The sequence below is a fragment of the Capra hircus genome, chromosome 5 (assembly GCF_001704415.2).
Source record: "Capra hircus breed San Clemente chromosome 5, ASM170441v1, whole genome shotgun sequence".
Taxonomy (NCBI): Eukaryota; Metazoa; Chordata; class Mammalia; order Artiodactyla; family Bovidae; genus Capra; species Capra hircus.
Window position 1 is genome coordinate 112876645 of NC_030812.1, and position 20476 is coordinate 112897120.

The 20476-nt window shown below is 50.3% G+C and overlaps 1 protein-coding gene across 3 annotated transcripts; it reads right to left on the reverse strand.

Moving 5' to 3' along the window:
* MCAT (malonyl-CoA-acyl carrier protein transacylase) lies at positions 3297-18986 on the reverse strand. 3 transcript variants are annotated; one of them, XM_018048869.1, is made up of 4 exons: positions 18503-18981; positions 17062-17149; positions 8428-8645; positions 3297-4560 (listed from the first exon to the last, which is right to left on the reverse strand). In XM_018048869.1, the coding sequence occupies exons 1-4, from the start codon at positions 18929-18931 to the stop codon at positions 4132-4134; spliced, it is 1164 nt and encodes a 387-aa protein (XP_017904358.1). In that variant the 5' UTR covers positions 18932-18981; the 3' UTR covers positions 3297-4131. The 3 variants fall into 3 exon arrangements, with proteins under 3 accessions (XP_017904358.1, XP_017904359.1, XP_017904360.1); XM_018048870.1 differs by having other exon boundaries at positions 4403-4560; positions 8379-8645; positions 18503-18984; XM_018048871.1 differs by lacking the exon at positions 8428-8645 and having other exon boundaries at positions 4403-4560; positions 18503-18986.

Sequence of the window (20476 nt, forward strand, 5' to 3'; positions counted from 1 at the left end):
TGCTGACCCCCACTCAGCCCTGGAGCTGACCCAGCAGGTGCAGCTACCCCCCACCTTCCAGCAGGCTGGTCAGACCCGGCCCCCTGCATCCTGCCTGCGCCCCTGCACACCTCCAGCCCTCATGACTGAAGGGACCGCTCCAGGCCTTATACTGCAGCTCCCCAAGGTCTGGCCCTCCACGGCTCTGAGGCCTGACTTCATTCCCTTTCCTGTGAGGTGTCACCATGTCAGGCTCTGAGAACCTCACAGCGGGGCTGGGAGGTGGAGACCAGAATCTCCCAGTTCCCAGGCAATGGCTGGGATGCCCCATCTGTGCAGCCGGCTTTGTCTGGAGAGCTCCATCCCAGACTGGTACCACATTCCCACCAAGCTTGTAGACCCGGGAGTGATCCGAGGGCTCACCCTGTGTGACCCACTGTAGAATGGCTAAGGATGTGGGACTGAGAAAACTCCGGGGCCTGCAGAGGGTGAGATGAGTCCTCTCCAAGGAGGGGCTGGGGGAGCTGGACTGCAGTAAAAAGGCCCTGGGGCGGGGACAGGCCGGGGTGCGGAGGCAGACGGGCCAGCGTCGGCCCCACTGTGTCTCCTGGTTCACGCCAGCCCGGGCCTGGGTTAGCTGCCTGCCGCAGCTCTAGCTCCCACGCGGCACCTGACCTTCTGAGCCGATGTGGATCCGGTCGTGGAGGGCCAGCACTTCACTCCTGTCTACCTGGACAAGCCCCCCTGATGGGGGAAACTGAGGCTCCGAGGCAGGGGACTTGACCGAGGTGGCCCAGACTTCCATCACCCCAGGATCCTGCAATCCAGTCAGATTGGGATCCAGAGTGAAACCCACTCTGGCTGCTCCACGTGGCAGTTTCCATAGGAGCAGAGGAGCTGAATCCGGTCTCAATCTTGAGTCCACAGCAACATCAGAAACAACTCTCCAGTGTCCAAAAGGGAGAGCCAGAGGCTGGTCCCTGTCAGGCAGAGGGCAGGGGTGACATGTGGTCACCCACTGGCCACATGACTCCTAGAGAATTTTCACACAATGCCTCCCACCCCTCATCTCCTGCTGCAGGTCTCTGGCAGGCCCCAGGGCACCGCTGCACGCATGGTGAATACCGAGGACATGGTGCCTCTTCCCAGGCAGACCCGTGGAGTCAGGTGGCTGGAAAGAGAAGCACTCCAAGCTTCTCCACTGACGTGGGGTCCAGGGAAGTGGTGGCAGGTGCGAGTCCCACCTCAGGGTGAGAGCCCTCAGACCAAGGACAGCGCTGGTATCGTCCCCATGGGGGCAGGAGCTGGCCAAGGTCCTGCCAAGAAACAGGATGCAGGACCCACCGTGGTCCCGGGCCCACACCCCAGGATGACTCCTGTAACTCCCGGCACAATCTGCCATCTCTGCAGGATTCAATTGGAGGTTGGGGGGTTGGGCAGGGAGAGGGCCCACCCACCCCCAACCCAGGGCTCCTGGAGTTGAGGTGGAGCCCTGCCCACTGCACCTGTGATGGGGGAAACTGGGGCCCAGAGGCAGGGGACTTGACCAAGGTGGCCCAGACTTCCATCACCCCAGGATCCTCCAATCAGATTGAGATCCAGAGTGAAACCCGCTCTGGCTGCTCCACGTGGCAGCTTCCACAGGAGCAGGAGAGCTGAAACTGGTCTCAATCTTGTGTCCACAACACCAGAAATGACTGTCCAGTGTCCAAAAGGGAGAGCCAGAGGCTTGTCCCGGTCAGGCAGAGGGCAGGGGTGATGTGGTCACCTACTGGCCACATGACTCCTACTGGGCGGCCCCTGAGACAGACGCGCCCAGAGGAGCAGTGAGGCCTGCAGCCTGGACGGCCCGCCCTCCGCTGCCCACCTGTGGGGCTGTGCTCCTCAGAGCTGCTTGAGGCGCAGCCAGATGCCTGCACCTGGACTGGACTGTGGAAACCGAATGGTCTCCCAGGCTGCCTGTTACTGAAGGCTCTCAGCCAAGGGGGTTCCAGCAGACTCAGCAACTGTTTACAAAGGAACGAGGGCTTCCCTGGGGGCTCAGTGGGAAAGAATCCGTCTGCCAGTGCAGGAGATGGGTTCCATCTCTGCTCCAGGAAGATCCCACCTGCCACAACTCCTGAGCCCACACCTGTAGCTTAGAGCCTGTGCTCCCCAATGAGAGAAGCCCCCGCAGTGAGAAGCCGCTATACAGCAACCCCCTTCACAGCAACAAGAGAAAGCCTGGGCAGCAAGGAAGACCCAGCACAGCCAAAAATAAAATCAATAAAATACAAACTTAACAAAGTTCTTTGTGAAGATTTGAAATTCTCTAACAAAACAAAGGAGATGAGACCAGTCCATCCTAAGGGAAATCAGTCCTGAATATTCACTGGAAGGACTGATGCTGAAGCTGAAACTCCAATCCTTTGGTCACCTGATGTGAAGAACTGATTCTTTGGAAAAGACCCTGATGCTGGGAAAGACTGAAGGCAGCAGGAGAAGGGGACGACAGAGGATGAGATGGTTGGATGGCGTCACTGACTCAATGGACATGAGTCTGAGTAAACTCTGGGAGTTGGTGATGGACAGGGAGGCCTGGCGTGCTGAAGTCCATGGGGTTGCAAAGAGTTGGACACGACTGAGCGACTGAACTGAACTGTATAAAACAAAGTTTGAAGAAATAGTTCTTCATTGTGCTCCAAAGAGCATGCAAACCTAGGCCTTGGTGAAACAAGGATCTGCGGCAGTGATTCTCAGCCGAGGGAGGGCTGCAGGCTGTGGACACAGGTGGGCGTGTCTGGGGTCACAATCCCCAGAAATGCGACTGCCGTGGAATCGCTAGGGGCCAGGACAGTGGCCCACGAGCACGCGCCTGTCCCACACAGTGAAGACTGGTTCTGCTCAAAGGCCAACAGCACTCTAGTTGAGAAACAGAACGAAAAGTGAGAAACCCTTAGGAGCTTGGGGTTCGCAGATACAAAGCACTACACGTAAGAGACAGATAAACCACAACATCATTCCGAACAGCACAAGGAACGATATTCAGTCCTCCCGTGATTAAACCATAATGGAGAGGAGTAGGAAAAAGAATGTATATGTGTATTAATATGTATAACTGAATCACTGCTGTACACCGGAAATTAACACAACTAGACTAGATTAACTAATCTTCAGGTTAGTAGATTAACTAGACTTCAATTAATTAAAGAAGAGACACCCTACCCAGGGTTTGACGTATGCCTACATGACAGTGATGTTTAAAGACGAGCTCAGACATTTCATCCCCAGTGAGATTTTCCCAGTATCACTGTGTAATGAAAAAACCACCCCAGAAGTTGAGAACTGATCACATTTAATACTGATATTAGGAGTGGGGACCCTGCGTTGGGCTCCCGGTGTGGAGCAGGCTGAGGATAAGTTCGGTGGGCGGGCCCGAGCTGGGCTCGGCCCTGGGCACACAGCAGGCACTCGGTGACTGCAGTCGGAAGGGGTGACATGGGGGTGGGGAGGACGCAGGGCTGCCCTCCCCACGCAGCTCCCGCCTTGCTAAAGGGCCTTTTTCCCCACCAAGGCAGAGGCCACTTGCTCCCTGGTATACAGTAGGCACTCGATGCTTTCCGTTGGGTAAGTAAACATATGGGGCACCATCTCCCAACGGGTGAGTGATGGGGACCGAATGGCTGCCATGGCCCGCTGGGTCCTAAAGCCCTTTGGATTCAGGGGCAAAGGAGCTAAGGTTTTGGCTGCATCGTGTCCAGAGGAGGCTGGGCCAGCAGAGGAGGGTGTCTGGCGCTGGCCTCAAGCCATGGCCCACGGCGCCCACACGGCAGCAGGCCAGGCCTTCCCAGGCCTCAGAACACTCCTGCCTACGAAGCAGCTGCCTGGGCCCTGGGGAGGCAACGTGGGCTGCCCAGAAGGCGGGGGTGGAACCCGCAGGTCTTCACAGGACCAGCACAGCTGCAGCCCCCAGCACTCAGGCATGCCAGGGAGAGGTGGACACCGGCGTGTGAAGAAACACTCGCTTCCAGTGCTTTCCAAAGGGCATTCAAAGCACACTACTCTCCTGCTCACGCAGAGGCAGCGGCCTGACAGGAAGGCCAGGCTGGGCTCAGCCCCCTGGAGCCCGAGTCCTCGGCCGTGGCCCGTCCACACCACGGCCCGTGGGAGGCCCTACAGGGGCCCCTCTGTGTCCTCGCTGGCCTCCAGCACCTCCACGTGGCTGTAGGACCTCCAGGCCTGCAGGTTACAGCTCTTCAGGATGGCGCCCAGCTGCTTCCCAGGCCCCACCTCGAACGTCTGGGGGAACGCGGTGCCCTTCCTCCGCTCGTATATGGCGTGCATCGTCTGCTCCCACTTCACCGGGGAGACCACCTGCTGCGCCAGCAGCTTCTGGATGTGTTTCGGATGCATGTACCTGTTCCCATCGATGTTCGAGTGCACGGACACCAGGGGCTTCTTGACATCAATCGCCTTTAACACTTGCGACAGGGGCTCCACGGCCGGCTCCATGAGGCGGGTGTGGAACCCACCGCTAACCGGCAACATCTTGGTGCGTCTGAAGTGATACCTAGAGGAATTCTTCTGGAGAAACTGCAGAGCCTGGAAGAAAAACGAAGGGAGGTTTAAGCCAGTGAGTCTCAGGGGAAGAAACACACAACGAGGGGGTCACCTCTGACTGAGGCCATCAGTCCTCCGTAGAGAATATGCATCTCTCCACACACCCGCGTGTATTTCACCCCACACAATTGCAAAGTTGGTGCCCCGGAAGCCCTTCTGACCATTCACAAGCCCCGCCTGGGCAGGTGACCACTCTATGCCTGAAAGAGAGCCAAGACCGGGAAACGCGGTCCTGTCTCAGCTCCGTCACTCACTAGCTTGGTGGCCCCAGGCAAATCTTTGAACTTCTTTTATTCCATCCATGAAATGAGCACAATTTCATCTACTTCATAAGACTGCTGGGAAGTGACCAGACAGGAGGCGTGGAAGAATCTGATACACGAAAAAGCATCTAATCCTGCTACTCGTCATAACTGTTTAAGCTTGTTTCCTTGTTACTCCATAAACTTCAAGATGACAATCAGGAGGCTCCGAGTCTCATCTCACAATCCAGGGTCTGAAAGCTCTCATCTGGTGTTTCTTAGAAAAGACCAAAGCTCTCCTTCCCTGCGGCCCGAAGCCACTCCCTGAAGGCTCCTCCGTCCAGAGGGGCCCCCAGGACTAACAGGCCCAGACTCAGAACCACAACATACTTGGCAAATATCTTTGAAACTGTGTATATTCTTAAGAGATCCTGTGCCTTCAGGACACAGCCCAAGGCCTACGACCCTGACAACACTTCCTTGGGATCCAGCAAAGGGCTTCCTAGGCAGTAACCCAAATGCTGCGTCCTCCAACCTGACGCCACCCATGGCCTGCTCAGAAGCTGGGCCAGCTGCTCCTGAAGACTCAAGGAAAGTCAGAGCAGCTGACTGACCTTGGGAAATTTTGCTTTACCTCTCTCTGCCTCAGTTACCTCACCTGTAAAAATGGGGATAACAACAATAGTTATCTCAGGACTATGAGAAGAACTATGCCTGGTATACAAGCGCTACAGAAGAGTTAGCAATTACTGTCTTGTTACCAAGCCCTGGGATTGGTAACAGGAAAAAATAGAGCAGGGTAGCTCTCTGTGCCCGCAAAGGGTCAGTTCAGTTCAGTTCAGTCACTCAGTCATGTCCGACTCTTTGCGACCCCATGAATCGCAGCACGCCAGGCCTCCCTGTCCATCACCAACTCCCGGAGTTCACTCAGATTCACGTCCATCGAGTCAGTGATGCCATCCAGCCATCTCATCCTCTGTCGTCCCCTTCTCCTCCTGCCCCCAATCCCTCCCAGCATCAGAGTCTTTTCCAATGAGTCAACTCTTCGCATGAGATGGCCAAAGTACTGGAGCTTCAGCTTTAGCATCATTCCTTCCAAAGAAATCTCAGGGTTGATCTCCTTCAGAATGGACTGGTTGGATCTCCTTGCAGTCCAAGGGACTCTCAAGAGTCTTCTCCAACACCACAGTTCAAAAGCATCAATTCTTCGGCGCTCAGCCTTCTTCACAGTCCAACTCTCACATCCATACATGACCACAGGAAAAACCATAGCCTTGACTAGATGGACCTTAGTCGGCAAAGTAACGTCTCTGCTTTTGAATATGCTATCTAGGTTGGTCATAACTTTTCTTCCAAGGAGTAAGCGTCTTTTAATTTCGTGGCTGCAGTCACCATCTGCAGTGATTTTGGAGCCCCCAAAAACAAAGTCTGACACTGTTTCCACTGTTTCTCCATCTATTTCCCATGAAGTGATGGGATCAGATGCCATGATCTTAGTTTTCTGAATGTTGAGCTTTAAGCCAACTTTTTCACTCTCCTCTTTCACTTTCATCAAGAGGCTTTTTAGCTCCTCTTCACTTTCTGCCATAAGGGTGGTGTCATCTGCATATCTGAGGTGATTGATATTTCTCCCGGCAATCTTGATTCCAGCTTGTGTTTCTTCCAGTCCAGCATTTCTCATGATGTACTCTGCATAGAAGTTAAATAAGCAGGGTGACAATATACAGCCTTGACGTACTCCTTTTCCTATCTGGAACCAGTCTGTTGTTCCATGTCCAGTTCTAACTGTTGCTTCCTGACCTGCATACAGATTTCTCAAGAGGCAGGTCAGGTGGTCTGGTATTCCCACCTCTTGAAGAATTTTCCACAGTTGATTGTGATCCACACAGTCAAAGGCTTTGGCATAGTCAATAAGCAGAAATAGATGGTTTTCTGGAACTCTCTTGCTTTTTCCATGATCTAGCAGATGTTGGCAATTTGATCTCTGGTTCCTCTGCCTTTTCGAAAACCACCTTGAACATCAGGAAGTTCACGGTTCAGGTATTGCTGAAGCCTGGCTTGGAGAATTTTGAGCATTACTTTACTAGTGTGTGAGATGAGTGCAATTGTGCAGTAGTTTGAGCATTCTTTTGCATTGCCTTTCTTTTGGATTGCAATGAAAACTGACCTTTTCCAGTCCTGTGGCCACTGCTGAGTTTTCCAAATTTGCTGGCATATTGAGTGCAGCACTTTCACAGCATCATCTTTCAGGATCTGAAATAGCTCTACTGGAATTCCATCACTTCCACTAGCTCTGTTCATAGTGATGCTTTCTAAGGCCCACTTGACTTCACATTCCAAGATGTCTGGCTCTAGATGAGTGATCACACCATCGTGATTATCTGGGTCGTGAAGATCATTTTTGTACAGTTCTTCAAGGGTAGGAGGGGTTAATATTTTCAGTCGGATGGTGCTCGTTTGGCCCGCTCCAAGGGCCCCACCCTGCAGGAGTGTAGCCTGTGCCCACGCATGGCCAGTGCAGCCTGTGGCTCATCAGAGGTCACCAGCCTGTGCCCTGAGTCTGTCTATTCCACACCAAGGTCACTTAGCTGTCTGAGCCCTGGAGCAAAAGCCACGTGGAGCAGAGCCCAGCATAGTGAGCCATCACGGGGGGTGATCCACGCGTGTGGGCAGCACGGCGGGGTCTGGCCCTCACTGCAGCAGAGTCCAGCCTGACCTAGGGCTCCACACCCAAGACCACACTCTATCTGTTTCCATCACCCCAAAGGATGTGCCCCCGGTGCATCCTGCCTCCACCATCACGGGCGCTGGCCTCTCTGCCTCAGCTTCCTGCAGCTGAGCCGCCCTGCTCAGAGCACAGGACTGGCCGTGAGAACTGGACGGGCTGAGCCAGGACGGAGCGGCACCAGCCTGACTTGTGCACTCCACAGGCCCCGGCCAGGCGCACGGCACAGAGCCGGCCCTGCTGCTCGGGACGCCTCTCGGCCTGGGGCACCCCTGCTCTCGGCAACCCCACCCTCTGCGCAGCGCCTCCTGGGCTGCCTCCTCGGCCCATCTGGTAGCCAGCCTGACCCCTACGGTGCCCTGAAACCTGGAGTCTTCTGTTCACAGCTGCCTTCCTTTGACGGGAGGAACCCTGGTTGATCTTTCTGTGTGTCCTCGGCCCGAGAAAGGGTGTCGGCAGTGAGTGGAGGCTGGACAGAAGAAAGTGTGCAAAAACAGACACCTCAGGAAAAGCAGAGCGACCCAGCAGGAGGCAGCTGCTCCTCTGAGGAAGCGAGGGGACAAGAGGCTGCGAGGAGGCCAGAGCGTATCACAGGGAGACCCTGGAGATGACCTGGTTTGGCCCCTTTGCCTTCCATGTGGGCTGGGGATTTGCCCGGGGTCCAGTCGTCCCTCATCACTGGAGCACGTGGCGGAGTGGGAACAGTACCCAGCCTCCCCGTGGAGCGCTCGCCCTACCACAGACACGCTGGCCCTCAAACACTTGCCAAGACCACGGCTGAGCAGAGCACCCGTTAGGCTCAGCGGGGTCCTGGGTGCGGAGTCAAGTCCCACCTTCTGCACCGAACTGGGTTCTAGGAAGGCTGCTCCTGCCAACACCAACCTCCAGGTGTCCCGAGATCACCCTGCAGTCAGGAAAGAGGTAGTTGGCCACCTCGCACACGGGGTTCTCTATGCCCTGAGTCTTGCAGTGTTCCTGGGCTTCCAGACAGGCGACGGCGAACTTGGACTGATGCTGGCCGAGGACGGACAACATGCCACTGGGCACAGCTTCCGAGGCTTCCTGCATGGCCTCAGCTCGAATTTTCACTGCGAACAGACCTACACGGAGAGAAGCGCATTTGGAAAAATCAGGGCATGTGATGGAGAAGGGAGCCCAGGCCTGAGAAACAAAGCACAAACTCCACCCTCACTGGAGACACTGGTACTGGATCTATCACCAGTCCACAAGCCGCCGCTCTAGGGATCCGAACTGCAGAGATGGTCCCCCGATCATCAGAGAGCAAGGCACGGTCCCTGGCACAGTACAAATGAACCCATGGAGCTTCCTGCCTTAGAGCTGGCTGGTGCAGGATGGTGGTTCTTGACCAGGGTGATTTTACCCCCAGGGTGGTATCTGGAAACAGCTTTTGATCATCAGGGGGGTGGGCGGGTGCTACTGGCATCTGGTGGGCACAGGCCAGGGATGCTGTTCAACAGCCTACAAAAAACAGCCCCCCCAAGTAAGAATCATCTGTTCCAAAACGTCAACAGTGCTGTTGAGAAACCCTGGCACAGAGCGGAAAGGAAGAGACTCTGAGCTGCATCGCTTAAGGGAAGTCATGACCTCCTTCCAGGTCAAATTTTTAGCTAGTACAATGAAGACAATAATATCTAGCCTGCCTGAACTGTAGTGAAAACTGAGAACTACAAATTATTTTAGAGAAATGGTGCTGAACAAGGAAAATAATTAAGAACCTCTAGATGCCTGGAATGATGTACAAATAAGTATATGAATTTTAATAACATAATTATCGTAATTCAAGCATGACTGCCTTCACTGGAGAGCTCGACACTGGCAAGGCAGATGAGCTAGAAAGCAGGGCTCCCGGCTCAGTGTGGCTCAAGTGTGAAGTGGGAGGATGGGGCTGTGTGCCCAGGGAGGCAGCTGCCGTGATGATGTGAGAACGGACTGAACACGATTCACAACAGCCAGGACACAGAAACAACTTCAGTGTCTGCAGGTGAATGGGTAAAGATGTGGTGTGCATATATACAAGGGAATACCCCTCAGGCATGAAAAATAATGAGCACAAAGCCATCTGCAGCAAAGGGGATGAACCCAGAGATTATCACGCTAAGAGAGGTAAGCCAGAGAGACAAATACCATATGATATCAGTTACACAGGGAATCTAAAATGCGACACAGGGGACTTCTCTGCTGACCCAGTGGATAGGCACTCGCCTTCCAATGCCAGGGACACGGGTTTGAGCCCTGGTAGGGGAAAAACAGTACCCAGCTGTGGATGTGACTGGTGATAGAAGCAAGGTCTGATGCTGTAAGGAGCAATACTGCATAGGAACCTGGGATGTCAGGTCCATGAATCAAGGCAAATTGGAAGTGGTCAAACAAGAGATGGCAAGAGTGGACGTCGACATTCTAGGAATCAGTGAACTAAAATGGACTGGAATGGGTGAATTTAACTCAGATGACCATTATATCTACTACTGCCAGCAGGAATCCCTTAGAAGAAATGGAGTAGCCATCATGGTCAATAAGAGAGTCCGAAATGCAGTACTTGGATGCAATCTCAAAAATGACAGAATGATCTCTGTTCGTCTCCATGGCAAACCATTCAATATCACAGTTATCCAAGTCTATGCCCCAACCAGTAACGCTGAACAAGCTGAAGTTGAACGGTTCTATGAAGACCTAAAAGACCTTTTAGAACTAACACCTAAAAAAGATGTCCTTTTCATTATAGGGGACTGGAATGCAAAAGTAGAGAGTCAAGAAACACCTGGAGTAACAGGCAAATTTGGCCTTGGAATGCGGAATGAAGCAGGGCAAAGACTAATAGAGTTTTGCCAAGAAAATGCACTGGTCATAGCAAACACCCTCTTCCAATAACACAAGAGAAGACTCTACACATGGACATCACCAGATGGTCAACACCGAAATCAGATTGATTATATTCTTTGCAGCCAAAGATGGAGAAACTCTATACAGTCAACAAAAACAAGACCAGGAGCTGACTGTGGCTCAGATCATGAACTCCTTATTACCATAAATTGAAGAAAGTAGGGAAAACTGCTAGACCATTCAGGTATGACCTAAATCAAATCCCTTATGATGATACAGTAGAAGTGAGAAATAGATTTAAGGGCCTAGATCTGATAGATAGAGTGCCTGAGGAACTATGGAATGAGGTTTGGGACATTGTACAGGAGACAGGGATCAAGACCATCCCCATGGAAAAGAAATGCAAAAAAGCAAAATGGCTGTCTGGGGAGGCCTTACAAATAGCTGTGAAAAGAAGAGAGGTGAAAAGCAAAGGAGAAAAGGAAAGATATAAGCATCTGAATGCAGAGTTCCAGAGAATAGCAAGAAGAGATAAGAAAGCCGCCTTCAGCAATCAATGCAAAGAAATAGAGGAAAACACAGAAGGGGAAAGACTAGAGATCTCTTCAAGAAAATTAGAGATATCAAGGGAACATTTCATGCAAAGATGGGCTCAATAAAGGACAGAAATGGTATGGACCTAACAGAAGCAGAAGATATTAAGAAGAGGTGGCAAGAATACACAGAACAACTGTACAAAAAAGATCTTCACGACCCAGATAATCACGATGGTGTGATCTCTAATCTAGAACCAGACATCCTGGAATGTGAAGTCAAGCAGGCCTTAGAAAGCATCACTACGAACAAAGCTAGTGGAGGTGATGGGATTCCAGTTGAGCTGTTTCAAATCCTGAAAGATGATGCTGTGAAAGTGCTGCACTCAATATGCCAGCAAATTTGGAAAACTCAGCAGTGGCCACAGGACTGGAAAAGGTCGGTTTTCATTGCAATCCCAAAGAAAGGCAATGCCAAAGAATGCTCAAACTACCGCACAATTGCACTCATTAGAGAAGGCAATGGCACCCCACTCCGGTATTCTTGCCTGGAAAATCCCATGGACGGAGGAGCCTAGAAGGCTGAAGTTCATGGGGTCACGAAGAGTTGGACACGACTGAGTGACTTCACTTTCACTTTTCACTTTCATGCACTGGAGAAGGAAATGGTAACCCACTCCAGTATTCTTGCCTGGAGAATCCCAGGGATGGGGGAGCCTGGTGGGCTGCCATCTCTGGGGTCACACAGAGTCGGACACGACTGAAGTGACTTAGCAGCAGCAGCAGCACATGCTAGTAAAGTAATGCTCAAAATTCTCCAGGCCAGGCTTCAGCAGTACGTGAACCGTGAACTTCCTGATGTTCAAGCTGGTTTTTGAAAAGGCAGAGGAACCAGCGATCAAATTGCCAACACCCGCTGGATCATGGAAAAAGCAAGAGAGTTCCAGAAAAACATCTATTTCTGCTTTATTGACTATGCCAAAGCCTTTGACTGTGTGGATCACAATCAACTGTGGAAAATTCTGAAAGAGATGGGAATACCAGACTACCTAACCTGCCTCTTGAGAAATCTGTATGCAGGTCAGGAAGCAACAGTTAGAACTGGACATGGAACAACAGACTGGTTCCAGATAGGAAAAGGAGTACATCAAGGCTGTATATTGTCACCCTGCTTATTTAACTTCTATGCAGAGTACATCATGAGAAACGCTGAACTGGAAGACACACAAACTGGAATCCAGATTGCCGGGAGAAATATCAATAACCTCAGATATGCAGATGACACCACCCTTATGGCAGAAAGTGAAGAGGAACTCAAAAGCCTCTTGATGAAAGTGAAAGAGGAGAGTGAAAAAGTTGGCTTAAAGCTCAACATTCAGAAAACTAGGATCATGGCATCCAGTCCCATCACTTCATGGGAAATAGATGGGGAAACAGTGGAAATAGCGTCAGACTTTGTTTTGGGGGGCTCCAAAATCACTGCGGATGGTGACTGCAGCCATGAAATTAAAAGACGCTTACTCCTTGGAAGAAAAGTTATGACCAACCTAGATAGTATATTCAAAAGCAGAGACATTACTTTGCCGACTAAGGTCCGTCTAGTCAAGGCTATGGTTTTTCCTGTGGTCATGTATGGATGTGAGAGTTGGACTGTGAAGAAGGCTGAGGGCCGAAGAATTGATGTTTTTGAACTATGGTGTTGGAGAAGACTCTTGAGAGTCCCTTGGACTGCAAGGAGATCCAACCAGTCCATTCTGAAGGAGATCAGCCCTGGGATTTCTTTGGAAGGAATGACGCTAAAGCTGAAACGCCAGTACTTTGGCCACCTCATGCGAAGAGTTGGCTCATTGGAAAAGACTCTGATGCTGGGAGGGATTGGGGGCAGGAGCAGAAGAGGACGACCCAGGATGAGATGGCTGGATGGCATCACGGACTCGATGGACGTGAGTCTGAGTGAACTCCGGGAGTTGGTGATGGACAGGGAGGCCTGGGGTGCTGCGATTCATGGGGTCGCAAAGAGTCGGACACGACTGAGTGACTGAACTGAACTGAGGGGAACGAGGATTCCACATGCTGTGGGGCAACTAAGCCACTAGAGAGAAGCCCACGCAGTATAACAAAGAGCTGATGCAGCCAAAGATAAATAAGTAAAACATGAAAACAACAACTTAAAAAACCCCCAACTCAAATGAACATGCCTCAGATACGGACTCAGACACAGAGAGCAGACTACTGGTGGCTGCCAAGGGGGAGGGGAGGTCGGGGGGGAGATGATTGAGCGTTTGGGATTCACAGACGCCAACTATTATGCACGAGGATATATACTCAATATCCTGTGATAACCCCTAATGTAAATGAAGATAAAAAGTATATATGTATAACGGAATCACTTCACTGAAGAGCAGAAATTGACACAACATTGTACCTTCACTATACTTCAGAAAAACTGGAGAAAAAAGACTGGACTGGATTCATGCTATCCAATTACTGGATAGCATCGCCCTGGTCCTGGGCCTGCTCCCTGGTGGGGCGGAAATGACCAGATCAAGAAGCAGTTCAGGGACGAGTCCGGGGTTTGATGGGACGACAAGGTCAGAGGAACAAACCCTGCGCCCTTTCTCTCAACACACCTTCATTCCCCCAGCACTGAGTATGTCTGTGCTGGAGTTTCAGCCCCTTACACAAGCAGAACTATGGAGCAAACACATTAAGAGCCCGTGTTAGGAAGCAGGAGAGAACACACAGCAATGTGGAGGCCCTCCCAAGCAGGCATTAAATAACTGCAAGCTGTCAACTGAAAAAACACATCAATAATTCTGCAAATTATGTACACATTAAACTATATTTCTATAAAATATCTTTATTAGGATATAGAAATACGAAAAATTTTTTCACTTTCTTGATCAGGCTTTCTTTCTATAATGCTTTTTTAAAAAAGAGGTGAAATTCACATAAAATATAACCAGTTTTAAGTGCATAAATGCAGCAGTATTTGTTGTATTCAGAACATACAGGACTTTCCTGGTGGTCTAGTGGTTAAGAAGCCACCAGCAAATGCTGGGACACGGGTTCAATCCCTGGTCTGGGAAGTTTTCACATGCTGTCAGGCAGCTAGGCTTGTATGCAGCAACTACTGAGCCCACACTCGAGAGCTGATGCTCTGCCACGTGAGAAGCCTGTGCGTCACACCTAGGGAGGAGCCCCTGCTCGCCACATCGAGAGAGAAGCCCACGGGCAGCAGCAAAGACCCGGCACGGCCGAAAAACCCTTTCCATCAGCCCACAAAACACCCCACACCCACCGAGCAATCACTCTCCATTTCTCCTTCCCTCCACCCCCAGTAACCTCTAATCAGCTGTCTATGAATTTATGTATTCCGGACATTTCATAGAAAAATAAGTGAGCTTTGTGTCTGGCTTCTGTCACCTAGCATGTTTCTGATGTTCGTCCATGCTCCCACATCAGGATTTTATTTCTTTTTATGGCTGAATATTCCACTGGGTCGATCTACCGCAATTTGTTTATCCACTCATCTCATTATGGACATTTGGATAATTTCTGCCTTTTGGAAATGAATATGAATAACGCTGTCACAAACATCTGTGTGCAGGTTTTCCAGTGTGGACATGTGTTTTCATCTCTTAGGTACAGGCTTGTGAGCAGAACCACTGGGCCACACAGCAACTCCACGTTTACCTTGAGGATCCACCAAACTGCCTTCCACGACGGCGGCGCTGCCTTATATTTCAACAGTGTGTGAGGTTCCTACATCCTTGCCAACACGTACTATTTTCCTCTTGTTTTTTAAATTAAAGCCATCCTGGTGGGCATGAAGTGGTACCTCACTGAGCTTTTGATTTGTATTTCCCTAATGGTTGGTGGTCTGGTATTCCCATCTCTTTCAGAATTTTCCACAGTTTGTGGTGATCCACACAGTCAAAGGCTTGGGCATAGTCAATAAAACAGAAGTAGTTGTTTTTCCGGAAATCTCTCGCTTTTTCAATGATCCAATGGATGTTGGCAATTTGATCTCTGGTTCCTCTGCCTTTTCTAAGTCCAGCTTGAGCATTTGGAAGTTCATGGTTCACATACTGTTGAAGCCTGGCTTGGAGAATTTTGAGCATTACTTTACTAACGTGTGAGATGAGTGCAATTGTGTGGTAGTTTGAGCATTCTTTGGCATTGCCTCTCTTTGGGATTGGAATGAAAACTGACCTTTTCCAGTCTTGTGGCCACTGCTGAGTTTTCCAAATTTGCTGGCGTATTGAGTGCAGCACTTTCACAGCATCATCTTTCAGGATTTGAAATAGCTCAGCTGGAATTCCATCACCTCCACTAGCTTTGTTCATAGTAATGCTTCCTAAGGCCCACTTGACTTCACATTCCAGGATGTCTGGCTCTAGATGAGTGATCACACCATTGTGATTATCTGGGTCGTGAAGATCTTTTCTGCATAGTTTTTCTGTGTATTCTTGCCACCCTTTCTTAGTATCTTCTGCTTCTGTTAGGTCCATAGCATTTCTATCCTTTATTGTGCCCATCTGTGCATAAAATGTTCCCTTGGTATCTCTAATTTTCTTGAAGGGATCTCTAGTCTTTCCAACAAACTGTGGAAAATTCTTAAAGAAATGGAAACACCAGACCACTGCCTCCTGAGAAATCTGTATGCAGATCAAGCAGCAACAGTTAGAACTGGACATGGAACAACAGACTGGTTCCAAATCGGGAAAGGAGTATGTCAAGGCTTATATTGTCCCCTTGCTTCTTTAACTTCTATGCAGAGGACATCATGCAAAATGCCAAGCTGGATGAAGCACAAGCTGGAATCAAGATTTCTGGGAGAAATAGCATTAACCTCAGATATGCATATAACACCACACATATGGCAGATAGCGAAAAAGAACTAAAAGAGCCTCTTGATGAAAGTGAAAAAGGAGAGTGAAAAAGTTGGCTTAAAACTCAACATTCAGAAAACGAAGATCATGGCATCTGGTCCCATCACTTCATGGCAAATAGATGGGGAAACAATGGAAACAGTGACAGACTTTATTTTCTTGGGCTCCAAAATCACTGCAGATGGTGACTGCAGCCATGAAATTAAAAGACACTTGCTCCTTGGAAGAAAAGCAATGACTAAGCTAGACAGCATATTAAAAAGCAGAGACGCCACTTTGCCAACAAAGGTCCATCTAGTCAAGGCTATGGTTTTTCCAGTGGTCATATATGGCTGTGAGAGTTGAACTATAAAGAAAAATGAGTGCCAAAGAATGGATGCTTTTGAACTGTGGTGTTGGAGAAGACTCCTGAGAGTCCCTTGGATGGCAAGGAGATGCAACCAGTCCATCCTAAAGGAGATCAGCCCTGAATATTCATTGGAAGGACTGATGTTGAAGCTGAAACTCCAATCCTTTGGCCACCTGATGCGAAGAACTGACTCATCTGAGTAGACCCTGATGCTGGGAAAGATTGAAAGTGGGAGAAGGGGACAACAGAGGAGGAGATGGTTGGATGGCATTACCGACCCAATGGACATGAGTCTGAGTTTGGGTAAGCTCCAGGAGTTCATGATGAACGGGAAGCCTGGCGTGCTGCAGTCCATGGGGTTGCAGAGTTGGACACGACTGAGCAACTGCACTGAACTGAAGGACTGTAATGTGATGGCTGAGATGTTGCACATCTTGTGCTGTACTCATTGGTTCTTTGTGGATCTTTAGAGACATGTCTATTCAAGTCCTTTGTACTTAACTATAAGCAAAATGTTGACCTGTTTACACACAAAAACCTTAAGAAATGAAACTGATCTCAAGATCAAACACTGATTTATTCTCTTTCACTTAATGAGTATCTACTGAGCGCCCATCACATGACAGGCACTGGAACGCGCTAAAATGCCCACGAACAGTGGGGCAGACAGAAGCGAGGAGCTTCCACAAGACTAAGAGGGGAAAGAAACTCCCCGACAAGTCCTTCAAGCTTCCAATCAGGTGAAGTCTGGTCCTCAGGTCCCACTGTCATCCCCACCCATGTGTCCCCTTCTCTAAGCCCTGAGTAGGTCCACAATTGTTTTCGGCGGTGCCCCTTGTCCTCAGTGGGCCCAGCAAGACAACACCCCATGCATAAAATCAATTCCCTTCCCGGGTACCTTCAGAAAATTCCATGGCTCCAGCAAACACCAGGGCTGCAAACTCTCCCACACTGAACCCAGCAGCAGCAACACAGTTCTCAATGACCTGCAGCGACAGATGCAGAGGAACATGAGGCCATGTTCTCAGGGGAGCTGTCTGGGGCTCTGCACTCGTGAGCCGACAGTGTTCAGCAGCTCAGTGAGCCAGATTCTGCTGGCCTGGTGCTCCAGCTAGAGGATGACACACTGAAGTGGCCTCGACCATCACTGACCAGCCCTTTACTGATGCGGAGCTTCCCTGGCAAGGGAGGTCAAACCCTGCCACTGGACTCCGTGGTTAAGCTGTGACTCCAACCCGGGGCTCTGGATTCTCCTGCTTCTGCCTCTCAGGCCGATGGAGACAGAGGGCACCAAGTACAGAAGTTAAGTGCATGCCCTTCACAGTCACAGAGAGCAGGATTTGATGCTTAGCCTGGGAGAGTCCCCTAACCTCCTCACCTCAGTTATTTCATCTGTGAAATGAGCAGAGCTCAACCTACCCCCACAGGGTTGCTAAGAGAGAATTACATGGAGATAAGGCCTCTAAATCGCTCAGCACAGAGCTGGCCCAGGATAAACACTGGGTAAATGTTATCACGACTTCACAGGACCCCTTAAGCTAATTACTATCTCTGCCATCCTCTTTCCCCATCCATAAAATAATGCTACCAACTTTACAAGGTTGTGGTGAGGATGAAATGGGGTAAAGTTCTGTCTTAACATGTTTTGATATTAAATCATCCCACAACTTCAAGTGAAGGGATACTTTCATCATCTTCTCAATGACTCTTCATGAAGGAAGGTTCATCCTTTTAAAACCGTTGAGTAATTCATTAAATGATTAAGGATCACTTACAATCGAAACCAGCCATTCACTCCCTTCACACACTAGGCAATTTTCACAGTATATTTTATTCTCTGTTATCTATCTCCTTGCAAGGAGATCCAACCAGTCCATCCCAAAGGAAATCAGCCCTGAATATTCACTGGAAGGACTGATGCTGAAGCTGAAACTCCAATGCTCTGGCCACCTGATGCGAAGAACTGATTCATTGGAAAAGACCCTGATGCTGGGAAAGATTGAAGGCGGGAGGAGAAGGAGACCACAGAGGATGAGATGGTTGGATGGCATCACCGACGCGACGGACATGAGTTTGAATAAGCTCCGGGAGGCGCTGATGGACAGGGAGGCCTGGCGTGCTGCAGTCCATGGGGTTGCAAAGAGTCGGACACAACTGAAAGACTGAACTGAACTGATCTATCTCCCTGCCCTAAAACGCAAGCACCGATCCTCGTTTTGATCACGCCAGTTTATCTCCTGCGCCTACCGCAGCGCCTGGCACAGGTGGGACCTCAGGAAGGACCTGCCAAACCGAAGTGGACGCGGCGAACCCCGACAGGAGGGAGCCCCAGGCCTCACCGCGGGCTGCAGGTGATGCAGTTTCTCCACGGCGGCCAGCGAAGCCACGAAGACGGCGGGCTGGCAGTGGACAGTGCGGTCCAGGGCCTCCCGCGGCCCGCGCAAGCTCAGCTCCAGCAGGTCGTAGCCGAGCACGCGGCGGGCGGCGTCGTAAAGCTCGCGGACACGCGGGTAGCGGAGCAGCCCGCGGCCCATGCCCACCACCTGGCTGCCCTGGCCGGGGAAGAGCAGCACCGAGCACTGGCCCGGCTCCCGCCGTCCCGCCGCGACCTCCGCGTCCCGGGACCCTCCGTCCGCCGCGGTCGCCTCTCGCAGCAGCGCCGCCACGTCCACAGCAGCCAGCGGAGGCCGCGGGAAGTTCGAGGAGCCACGGCGGCCGCTCACGCTTCGGGCCCAGGCCCGGGCGGCCCGCACAACCCGGACACTCATGGTGAGGGAACCCGGCCCCCACGCGCGTAACCGGGGCGACCGAGACCCGACTTCCGGAGGCGCGGCGCGGTCCTTGATGTATTTCCCGCCGGGCGGGCTGAGGCACCCGCGGGAAGAAAGGTTCCGCGAGTACCAGTTCCGGCCCAGGCTCTGAAACTAGTGACTGGTCTCTGGGGATCCGTGGGGGCACGTGCTTAATTAAACCTGTGCGGGAAAGAAGAAAACACCACACCGCACCCTGAGCCCTCACAAACATTTATGGACTAAGCAACTAAACGCAATGTAATATTCAACCTAGCGGTGGACAAGTGCTTGAAACACTTCCATGTTCCTTATTGTATTTGATTAACCGCGCTGCTGTGCTCTCTTTTATATTAATAATTCCTTCAGCTCAGACACACTGTAAGCTTTCAGTACACATATGTTACGTTGGACAGAGCCCTGGAGATTTTTCAGACATTAGCCCGTTTTAATTCCTCACAGTAACGCTATGGTTACTTTGGCCTTGGAGTACAGAATGAAGCAGGGCAAAGGCTAATAGAGTTTTGCGAAGAGAACGCACTGGTCATAGCAATCACCCTCTTCCAACAGCACAAGACAAGACTTTACACATGGACATCACCAGATTGTCAATACCGAAATCAGATTGTTTATATTCTTTGGAGCCAAAGATGGAGAAGCTCTATACAGTCAGCAAAAGCAAGTCCAGGAGCTGACTGTGGCTCAGATCAGGAACTCCTATTGCCAAATTCAGACTTAAATTGAAGAAAGTAGGGAAAACCACTAGACCATTCAGGTGTGACCTAAATCAAATCCCTTATGATTATACAGTGGACGTGAGAAATAGATTTAAGGGACTAGACCTGATAGAGTGCCTGATGAACTATGGACGGAGTTTCATAAAATTGTATAGGAGGCAGGGATCAAGACCATCCCCCCAAAAAAGAAATGCAGAAAAGCAAAATGGCTGTCTGAGGAGGCCTTACAAATAGCTGTGGAAAGAGGAGAAGTGAAAAGCAAAGGAGAAAAGGAAAGATATACCCATTTGAATGCAGAGTTCCAAAGAATAGCAAGAAGAGATAAGAAAGCTTTCTTCAGTGATCAGTGCAAAGAAATAGAGGAAAACAATAGAATGGGAAAGACTAGAGATCTCTTCAAGAAAATTAGAGATACCAAGGGAACATTTCATGCAAAGATGGGCTCAATAAAGGACAGAAATGGTCTGGACTTGACAGAAGCAGAAGATATTAAGAAAAGGTGGCAAGAATACACAGAAGAACTATACAAAAATAATTTTCACAACCCAGATAATCATGAAGGTATGATCACTAATCTAGAGCCAGACTTCCTGGAATGTGAAGTCAAGTGAGCCTTAGGAAGCATCTCTATGAACAAAGCTAGTGGAGGTGATGGAATTCCAGTTGAGCTGTTTCAAATCCTGAAAGATGATGCTGTGAAAGTGCTGCACTCAATATGCCAGCAAATTTGGAAAACTCAGCAGTGGCCACAGGACTGGAAAAGGTCAGTTTTCATTCCAATCCCAAA

Excerpts from the sequence above, each read along its gene's own strand:
- MCAT (XM_018048869.1), bottom strand. The coding sequence starts at position 18,931 with ATGAGTGTCCGGGTTGTGCGGGCCGCCCGGGCCTGGGCCCGAAGCGTG. Across the intron at positions 17,150-18,502 it reads TGCATCACCTGCAGCCCGCG|GTCATTGAGAACTGTGTTGC; the intron begins GTGAGGCCTGGG and ends CTGTCGCTGCAG. Across the intron at positions 8,646-17,061 it reads AGCCATGGAATTTTCTGAAG|GTCTGTTCGCAGTGAAAATT; the intron begins GTACCCGGGAAG and ends CTCTCCGTGTAG.